General features: G+C 36.3%; 1 protein-coding gene across 2 annotated transcripts in view; it reads right to left on the bottom strand.

The window, feature by feature from the left end:
- KANSL1 (KAT8 regulatory NSL complex subunit 1) overlaps positions 1-11,213 on the bottom strand; it is a 200,461-nt gene that overhangs the window by 37,407 nt on the left and 151,841 nt on the right. For both annotated transcript variants that reach the window (XM_008582691.1, XM_008582692.1), the window contains 2 exons: positions 4,767-4,885; positions 3,751-3,946 (listed from right to left, as the gene is read on the bottom strand). In XM_008582691.1, the coding sequence (XP_008580913.1) occupies positions 3,751-3,946; positions 4,767-4,885 (315 nt within the window). The remainder of the gene's footprint in view (positions 1-3,750; positions 3,947-4,766; positions 4,886-11,213) is intronic.

The following is an 11,213-nucleotide window of genomic DNA, read 5'->3' on the forward strand; positions in this document are numbered from 1 at the left end:
TCACTGGCTTAGATTATTACTAACATCTACCATACTAGACCCCTAAAGTGATGAAATACACAATAAACAGCAATGTAGGCAACTTGTAATTATCTGTTATAATATTACAATAAAACTGTGATACAGGAAAGTACCCCAGGTTCTCCATGGGCTTTATCCATTTCCACGGAAGATAACACCACTCTTCCATTCTCAAAGCTCTCTGTCCTCCCACAATTGTGATATTCACTTACCACATCCCAGTGATTATTCCTTAGGACGACTACCTTTAATATATACGGCATCTTCAGAACTTTAGAGTCCTTAGACTATTATTTCCTCCAGGATTACTAATGTTAGTCTCTTTTGTGCCAATCCATCCCAAACAAAACTACCTCCAGATTTATCTTCCAAAAAAATAGCTTAGGACACCTCCTGCTCAAAACCTTAAAATCTAGAGGCTAAAACTCAAATCAACAGTTTGGCATTTCAAACTGTTTTATTATTTACTGATAGGTCTCATTCCTATTTATTTCCAGGAAGTTTACCTTGCTGAACCCTTTGTTCTAGTCACTCGTAAGATATACTAGTGATATAAAAACAGCCTTTCAGGGACAAAAAGAAGTGTGTTACTGCACTAAATTTGCACCTCAATTGTACGATACATTCCAGACATGATTGAACTAAGTTGATGGTCCCTTAAAAACACAGTAATTGAATGAGTTCTCTAAAGCAAGTTTTATATTTGGTTCTGGAATGCAGTAGACGTAATTTAAAATGTAGGTAATGCAATAACACTGACATTAAATATTTGTTTTTACATTAGTACAGAATGTAAATATATTAGAACCCACTTTTTGGGGTGGGGGACTGGGGAGAGATTAATTACAATTAATTATAATTAATTTATATTGATCCAGAAACATATAATTCCAACAGACTGTCTTTTCATCAGAAACTAGAAAGCAAATCTTACCACAATAAATGTGAACTCATTGCCATTTACCAACATCAGGAAAAAATTTATCTGTTAACTTCTCTGCTATCTAGCTTTGCCATTAGAAAGCAAGCTCCACGAAGGCAAGGACTTTGTTCACCCATGCAACCTGGCTGCCATGAGTAATACGTGGAATACAGTGGCCACTCAAAAATTTTGTTGAATAAATTTGCCTGGTGAACCCAGCACTTCAAGATGATAGAAGGCAAGATGCTTGCTCATTAGCAAATATCACTGAGGGCACATCATGAGCAAGGAGCCATGTGAGACACAATAAGCAACCAAGACAGAGACAATGGTATTTGTATCCAACTCTGGCAGAACTCCAGCACTTCTGCTCTATCTAGTAAATGATTGATTCCCCAAAGTCAGTTTATTTCTTGTCTTATTTCTCATGCAGCTTACTTTTGCATGTGTCAGGACGATTCTGTTTGCAGAAACTGGGAGTAGAGCCAAATAGGACCCCTTGCCTCAACTGTCTTTTAAAGTTGTATATGTGCCTTTGAAAGTACGTTAGTTTTTAGGAATGGATAAGGAGATTTGCTACTTCAAAGATAATAAAGAAAAAAATCCAGAAGTCCACTCCATAGTTCAGAAATATTTTTATAATGCTCCCAGATGTCATAACACAGTGGCCGGCAAACTGCCAAAACAGGGGAAGGTCATGATTTTTCCATGATGTTTTTTGTTTTGTTTTTGGTGTAAAAGCACTCTTGCGTTTAAAGGATCAAGGACAAGACAAAAAGCTACTTTCCTATACTTAATAGTAATATACAGTTTTCTTACTTTCCTATTATTAAGTCTTCAACCCCTCAAAAAATCATTTAGATTTATTTATACTATTAATAAGAAGTTGAGACTCAAATGTCAATATTTCAGAAACCTGCCAAAATCTTACTCTTTTCTACTTTTGGTATTTCGGAGACAGTCTAAAGAATAGATAGGACAGAAATGGTACTGACCAACAGTCAATTCTCACAATATTTTCTTCTAAAAAGATCACTGCAAAGTTATACAATGCAATCACATACTAGAACAAAAAAAGCCAAGCACTGAAAATTCACTGTCTAAATATTAATGCTTCCAGCAATTCTATTCTCTCCTCTCTTTTCTGTCATCAGGAAATACGCCATAGAACTTCTCTTAAGAAAGACTGCCCTTCAGTCAAACAGGCTGTTTCTCTGCTTGCCTTTACAGTAACATTCTTGAAAGCATTATCTGTAATGGTTCCCTCAATTCCTTCTGCCCATTCTCTCTTTAATTCATTCCAACCAAGGTTTCATCCTTTTTCTCCCTCTACCAAAACTGCTCACCAAGGTCTCCAACAACCCTACCTCTGCCAAAGTCAATAGTCTCAATTCTTAGTCTTCATCTTACTTGACCTTTCTGCATCATCCAACAGAGATGGATCAGTCCTCTTTCCTCTCTGAAACACCTTCTTCCTTTGCTCTCCACATACCACACTCTCCTGGTTTTCCTTCTGTTTATTAGTCATTCCTTTCCAGTTCTTTCCTAATCTTTCATACCTCTAAGCCTTGGAATACCTCAAAGTATAATTCCTATGCCTATTCTTTATCTAAGCTCCTCCGCACTCTCTATTCCCCTCTGCTCTATTTTTCTCCTCAGCATTTAATGCCATAAGACATACCGTACAGTTCATTTATTGACTTTTTAAAAAAATCTACCAACAAGAATATTTCATGAGGGTAAGAATTTTGTCTTTTTACATAGTGTATTCCCAGTGCCTAAAACAGATCTAATTCACTGTAGGAACTCAATTACTCTGTGTCGAATGAGTGAATGAACAAAAACAAAAATGGTAATAGTAACAACCTCTTTGCGCTAGAAACTTATCAGCCAGATACCCCAATAAGTATGTTACATACATTTCATTTACGCCTCAAACAAGCCTATGGGACCTCTAAGGCTCTGGAGAGAAGCGAGGATGGGGATGATTAAGTGGTAATAGTAACAACCTCTTTGCGCTAGAAACTTATCAGCCAGATACCCCAATAAGTATGTTACATACATTTCATTTAAGCCTCAAACAAGCCTATGGGACCTCTAAGGCTCTGGAGAGAAGCGAGGATGGGGATGATTAACATATACCAAATCACAAAAGTACTAAGTGGCAATGCCATGATTCAAACCCAAGTTTATCACCTTCAAAGTTAATGCTCTTAACCACTGCATGGTATGAATTTTACTGGTGTACTATTATTTCATTAGTTTTGAAATAAAGCCACCTCTGCTATTCAAAGAGTCAGCAATCGAAAGTTCACTACAGTTGTAAATTAATCTCCCTTTTCTTTGTGAAGACAAACATTTGTTTAGTAACATCACCTTAGAAATTTTAACGGAGATTCTCTAAGGCAATGCATTCTACACTGCCACTTTCACTGATCAACAGCGTGAGAAAGCAGGCCAGTCTCCTTCAGAGTGTTGATGGCAGCACTGAAATTTTCAATCTCTCCCTATTTCCACTAAAAAGCTTAAGCCTGTAGTTTTCAAACCTAGCTGAAAAGTCACCTAAGAAGATTTCTGTTTTCTGAAAGCAAGATTCCCAGGCCCAACTCTAGAGCAACAAAGAATCGGAATCTCTAGGAAACAGGGCCCAAGAACCTAGTATTTTATAAAGCTCCACAGGAAATCTTGATGGTTAGCCAAGTTTGGAAAACACTAGTTAAATGAAACAAAGTTGGCAAGAGACTAATCCCCCTATCTCAGCATCTGGCTCACTGTTTGACAATGACCAAAATGTCACTGGTACTGACCTTCTTGGAAAGAGGAACAATGTTGTTGGGTCGAACAAGCCTCCGTTTCTTACAGTTCAGTACAGGACGTGTTCGGGCTGCCACACAGGTGCCATCAGATGATGAAGAAACTAGATTCAGTCGCTGCTTTTTATGTAACTGTTCCTCAGCATCAGAGCTGTCACCTGGAATGTGGTCTGTCAAGACAGGCTGAAGACTATACAAGGGGAAGGAAGAATATTGACTTCTCAGAAAACACAAGTAAACAAAGCTTCCACTAGTGGTTAAATCTCTACTTGCAAAAGTTCACAGACACAAATAAGCATTCTAGAGCAGAAGCAGGTCATTTCTTGATGATCATGTCTGATAACCTAAGAGCGTGTACACTATTTCTGTGTTTATTTGTAAGGCTCTTGGTGCACATTTACTCCACCAAATCTGAAAAGTAAGTTAACTCAAGTTTTAGTGATTAAATTCTCTTGTACAACAGAAAAATAAGTAAAGCCAGTCTAGAAAATTGCAATTGAAAACTAAAATCAAATGGAAAAAAAAAAAAAAAGATGAATTTTGCAAATGTTAATGGGCTGCCTTACAATCAGTTCTCTCCTGTGAAACATGAATTTTAGGGATGTGTACACATTGTTCAATTGTATAGAAATTCCTTGAACCTTCCTAAATATAGATTTACAAACACAGCCTTTAGGGATCTAGTCTGTTCTAGAGCAGAACAGTTTATGTAAAAACACTTCTGAAGAATTCCTCCAAGATTAGGACCAATAACAACGATTCATAGTAGCTGTAGAATCTTTTATTTTTCTCCATACCCAGCCCATTAGGCCACAGTAGGTAAAAAGGGAAATACATGAACATATTTGTTAAAACATATTTGGTACAGTAGGAGGCATGCAAAATATTAATAAGTGATAAGGTTTCTGCTTTTTTAAATCAGTGTCAGTCCTGGCTAGAGATAAGTAAGACCTACAAACTCACATTTTATAAGCCCACTAAGTATAAGAAGTAAAAGGGATAAAACTTACGTGTTAATAACTCCATTGACAGGTCTCAACCCTCCACATGATTTGGCAGACAATGACTCTGAAATATGACCAGTAACTGGGGCACCATGGTTCTCCAATGGCTGAGAAACAGACTCAATCTGAATAAGAAGAAAAATAAAATATACATCAACATTTACCCAACAGCGACCCTATCTGAAAAGCAGCACTATTTCATTTACATGAAGCACCTAAAATTTCTGATAACCAACTTGAAAAACAAAACTTGTATGGTTGAGGAAAAAGAAAATAATTAAGAGAATTAGCTTTTGCTTTGGGGGGAAAGGGAACAAGGAAACCAAATATTTGTCAGAGTAAAAGTAGTAATAAGTGCCTACTGACAGGGAAATGACCTTGGTAAGATAATTCTACAGAACAGAAGCTTAGCAAAAAGAATTACATACTAACATGAGCCTTTAACTAAGGGTCAAGAAGGATATACTTACATCAGTCAAGATAACTAAGAGGAAATTTAAATATGCTTAACTCTATGGTGTATGCTGGAGGCTTGTTTTCCAAAACTACTTTGTTTAAAAATATACATATATATTTTTCGGTGACAGAAGAAAAATAAAATTACTAAAATCTCAATCAACTACCTGATAGTATCAGGTAATAAGTTAGTAACTACTGTCTTTACATCATACAAATCAAATATACGTTTAGGATATAAAATGAAATGAGAGCCTGGGGAAGAAAACGAAAAAATATGAATTTCAGTATTCAAAACCACTTATATATCTACTAGTTTCAAATGAGAGAGGGGCAGATTTGAATGTCAATCATTATGGCATCTCTGAGGTATAGGCAATAAAGCCACAGATGCAGCTATCCCTCAGTTCTGGGAGTTATTATTTCTGAAATAACACACAAAGACTGTGGTCTTTGTCTCCTTACACTTAAAAATTGACTTTGGGGTGTTGTTAAGTTTTCCTTCCTGTAACTGCTACCAGTACATTTCAAGGTCAATATTTTGAGGCTGAACAGATTATGAAGATAACTAAAAAGTTTTAATATTTACGGGCCGGCCCATGGCTCATTCAGGAGAGTGTGGTGCTGATAACACCAAGGCCCCGGGTTCGGATCCCATATAGGTTTACTGTTCAGGGAAAACCTCAAAATGCCTAAACAAATATTATAGTATGACGAAGGACTAGAAAAACCGAAAGAATTTAAGATTCAGGTTGGCATTAACAACCACATGTGTGTTTGGGCATGTTATAGCTTTTCTAGATTTCAGAAGTTCTGGTTTAGATGAAGAAGTTCCCTTTGAACATGAAAATGCTGTTGACTATGAACTTTTTGCTGGCATACCGATCTTAAGAACTTCTATCAATCTTATGTTTACTTAAAATATAGTTTTTAGCATTAAATTATGGCAGTGGTCTGATTTATATACATCAACATGTTCTACAAGGCACCATGTTCAAGTAATGGATTGACTCTCCATTTGATTAAGGCTTTTTTTGTAGGAATTATGAGAGATGAAACTGCAAGAAGACTGTCAAGACAAAATGTCGCCATCTTTAGAGGTTGGCCAGTTAGCTCACTTGGGAGAACGTGGTGCTGGTGAGAGACCAAGGTTAAGGATTTGGATCCCTGTACAAGCCAGCCGCCAAAAAAGAGTAAATAAAATAAAAGATTGATTGTGTAGACATCAAGAGACTGAGCAAAAAGAGATTAAATCTGCAGAATCAAAACTGACACTTTCTGTTCTTTACATTATGACAAAGCACATCACAATTATGAAAAGGAAAGCTCTTTGCTGCTTCAGATAACAAAATAATCAGTCTCTAGCCATCTAGGTCTGGCTCCCAAAATAATAAAGCTTTGAGCATTTCCCATAAGTTGGCCTCCTCAGCAAAAAGCAGATTTATCCCTGATTTCTGCCATGGTGATATCTAAAGATAAGTCTTGACATCGTGAATATTGTAGTATTTTTCCATGATGAATAAGTGTATGTATACTTGTGACCTTGGTAATTTTGTGGTAAATTTCAACACGTCGAGGAGTGTGTATATATTTTAAATGATATTAACTTTAATGTAAATTTTATTGATTTTCTGAGAGAAACCTGACATTTCCTGGGGTAATTCGGACCCCAAGTCAAAATTAAAGTCAACAGACAAAACACAGAAATGTTGTCAAAAATATAGCAGCACAGAGACATCAAGAGCATAAACATTAGAGAGGGATTGTGCCTGGATTCCAGTCCCAGCCTTACAAAGAGGCACTAGATATTCAGGAGAGAACTGCTTAGAGACCTTGGAAAATTCTGCAATCAAGCTGAGATCCAAAAACAGGACATTTACGCAAGCAGGTTTACTCATTCTCAAATGCAACCCCAATCATAGTGTTCCATTTGCAAAAGGAAAAGTAATTCACAAACACATGTAATTTCACCTAGAGGTCCTTAAATGCATTCACACTGTCTTAAGACCAAGTGAACACTCCTTATCTTTAATCTAGAAGGTTGCAAACACAGGGGGTAGAGAAACATTAACAAACACTCTAGAAATGTTAAGTCTACATAATTTAAGTCTACATAATTTAAGTTTTATTATTACTACTACAGTGGTTTATGGCATTAGTGTTTTCAGAAAACTAAAGTATGACTCATTCATCTGTCACCCAATAGGAAACTGTAAAAAGGATGAAAGAAGTTAAGGCTCTACCATCCAGATAATAAGGGTTATCATAGAAGCTTCCATTTGAATTTTGTTTGATGTTTAGATGTTCTCTGAGGGTTTATACATCCCATACCCACAAAGAAAAGAGTAGAAAAGCTAAAGTAGTAGATAGAATGCTTCTGTAATTCCTTTTGAGCCAAAGCAGGGCCCCAGGGGATTGCCATTTGGAGCAATCTTAAGGTAGCAAGGAAGGTTGCTGAACTGATTTTTTTCCCCTGACTGAAAGGGCCAGGTGACCGACATAAAATGATTAACACAGCAACGAGATTCAAATTTGTTATTCATATAAAGCAGGCGTCTGTCTGATTCATTACTATACCCTCTCAGCCAGACCAATTAGTCTGACAAAGAGCCCTTGAAGAAAAGTTATATTAAATTAAGAGGTTTTATGGGGGGGGTTCCTGGGATCTAAGAACCAATGCGCACTAGATTTATTTTACCAAAAAGGAGAGAAAGTAAATAAGTAAAAACAAAGAGGCACACACTTAAAAACATGGTAAAATTAAACCATATCTGCAAGATACATGTATATGTATTTTACTTTAGCCACTCAATTAATGCCATGTCCCACCTGCTTGAAATACCATTTTCTTAAATGCATCATATTCATTTGACCAGAAAATTTACATTTGGTTTTGGTTAGTTATTCCCCTTCTGACAAACATGGAATGAAAAGGCTAACTGGTTTGAGAGGAATTCAACTTTTATTCCTGGTTCAAAATAAATCAGTTTTCTACTTTGTATGAATTATTTTATGTCTCAAGCTCCTCATCTCAATGATACTCAGCATAGTTTTGCTTAAAATCACCACAATATTTTGCTGCGCTATAAATAGTATACCAGTCATTTCCATGAACTAGCACCATGGATGAAATGTTCTGAAAATCCCACTTCTATCATATTACTTACCTGGGCTTCAATTTATGCAAATGTAAAATGGGGTAATGTGCCTCACTTTCCTATGTCTGTAGGTTTAGGATAAAGAAAATCTATAATTACATGAGAACGATTTTGATTTAGCTCATTTTAAAAAATTTTGATCACCACAATGCTGTTACAAATCCAATGGCTCTTAAACCTAATATTTATAACTTACCAACATTGTTGAAAATATGCATCTAGAATCTAAAGAAATACAGCAGTTACAAAAACAGTCCTATAAATTCTTATTGCTCAACTTATTTATCCACAACCTAATTTACTTTAAAAGGCCTAGTCTGTAATTTAGTACTGTGGGGATCAAATATTTCCCAGCCAGTATCTATCCTTTTACTGTCTATCATAAAACCTTTGTCAGGCCAATGCACCACTCAATGTCCCTGGTGATTGAAAAACTTCAAGGAAAAGTCAAGTCATTCCTGCTTAACCAGTGGTACAAAGAATGTATGTTGGACTATTTAAAAAGAAATAGCAATAGCTTCCATTTTTAGCATGCCTTTCTTCTGAGAAAGCATTAATTCTTCTCTTAATAGTTCACTTGTTTTTCCTATCACTTCCATAAAGTCAGATGAGTAAGGAAAGGGTAAAAGAAAAAGCCTCCTTTTACAAATAGAAACTAACATACAAATAATGACATTATTTGTCAATAGCCATAGAAACAAGGCTCTTGCTAAACAAAACAAACCCAATACTCAATTTTTTTTTTTTTTTTTTTTTTTTTAGGGTAGTAGGCATGATACCTTTTTGTATAGCTTTTAGCAGCAGGGTAATGTTCCACATGCTCCAAAAAGCACAACTGTTTTGTGTGGGGATGGGTTGGGGGGGACTAGCATTAGAATACTGTAGTAGCAAATGAACCTAATATAACCACACTGAAAGTGTGGGGGAAGAGAAGAACTAACGTAAGCAACTTCAGAAAATAGCATTTTGACTATAAAATACGGCTAGTATACCATACACAAATATTGTACTTAGTAAACTTATTTCTCACAAGGGCTTCAGATGAAAACTATGAAACTATATTGGTACTATGATTGAACAAATATGTATCAATAAGGAAGGGGGAAGGCTGTTGTGTTGGACTGATATAAATTCATGGTTTTTAAAATATATAGGGATGGGTAGATAAAAAAAATATAGAGGTGTGTGTATATGCATGTGTGAGCATACATATACACGTTTCCTAGGTTTGTTTCTTGAGAAATCCTAGATCAACGACACCAAGTAGCAATGAGCACAACTAGAACCCAGATGTGGGTTACTAAACACTGCTCTCCAATAAAAAGAACCAGGGCTGGAGCAGGCAAAATACAAGATGAGTCTGGAACATCTTCTGGTGTCAGAAAGTGAACATACAAAAAATGAGGGGTACATGTTGAAAGGACACAGGAGCCAACTTGAAAGATCTCCCAATACCCAAAGCTGAGACAAATGAATAGTAATAGGTTATAATCCATAAAATAGAATTAATATCCATGAATTCATTCTGATATAAATAATTGAATTAATTAACAAATGAATAAATAACCGGGGGGAGAAAAGACAGCTCTTCCTAACAGAATTCCATTTATTAAATGTAGAAAACAGAAAAACCACCAAAGAGAAAAAAAAAAAAACAAAAAATCACCATTCAGTAAACACAGCAATAACTGCTGTAGGAAAAGCCATCAGTGGATGATAAAATTGTGGGTGAAAGTACAATGAGCTACAGAGTATTTGCATATTATCTCCTTCATTACAAAGGGAACAGTACGAACTTTACAAAAGCTCGCAGGCACCACCTTAATCAAATAAACTTATCACCACCAGCAAAAGACACTTCAACATTATGAACCACTTCTCCCATAGGGTGCACTGAGAAGGGCACAATATCACTTCTGTAGTATTCCTGTAAAAAATGCACAACCTCTACAATGAGAAAACACTGGCAACTCCAATTTGAGAAACACACAAAATAACTGACCAGTAATCTTACATCAAGGTCATGAAATACAGAAACTGAGGAACTCTCACAGATTGGAATATGCTAAAAGACATATGATGATTAAATGCAATGTGGGATTCTGGACAACAAGAAGGACATTAGTGAGAAAACTAATAAAATTCAAAATCTATTAAGTACTGTGTCAATGTTAATTTCCTGATTTCGATAATTGTACAATAGTTATTGTGGGAAGATGTCAACATTAGAGGAAGCTGAATGAAGGCTATGTACAACGCTTCTGTCTCAAATCATTAAAAACAAAAGTATTAAAAAAGAACAAAGAAAAATTTTACCTAGCATTAATACATAAAGCAAATTTCACCCACACACAAATCTGTTATCAGTCTACAGCTTCCCATCAGTTACAGGATAACATACACACTTGTTAAGATAAGTACAAAATCTATTATGAATTGGCCAGAACATCCAACATCCCATCACAGAAAAGAATCTGCAACTGCTCTAATGGCAGGCTCTCTCAAGCCTCTGTTGCATCACACTCTAAGTACCCTCCCTGCTGGAACCCACTTCCTACGCCTTCAACAAGTCTAAGAGACTCAGAACAAGTATATCCTTTTCAACGAAGCTTCTTTTCCTGACCCCCCTTAGAAAAATTGAGAATGCTTCCTTTTCTATACTCCCATTATATGCCCAATGGAAGAACATGAAGCCCTCAAAGAAAGATACCTGGTTCTACTTACTAGGTGGTTTGTTTGTTTGTTTTTTCCTTTTTGTCTTTTTTCGTGTCCGGCAACGGATCGCAGCCCCCAGTGTTGCACCCGCACCTCGCTCAGCCAGTGAGTGGGAACCGGTCTG

This window comes from Galeopterus variegatus, unplaced genomic scaffold (assembly GCF_000696425.1).
Source record: "Galeopterus variegatus unplaced genomic scaffold, G_variegatus-3.0.2 Scaffold2698, whole genome shotgun sequence".
Classification (NCBI taxonomy): Eukaryota; Metazoa; Chordata; class Mammalia; order Dermoptera; family Cynocephalidae; genus Galeopterus; species Galeopterus variegatus.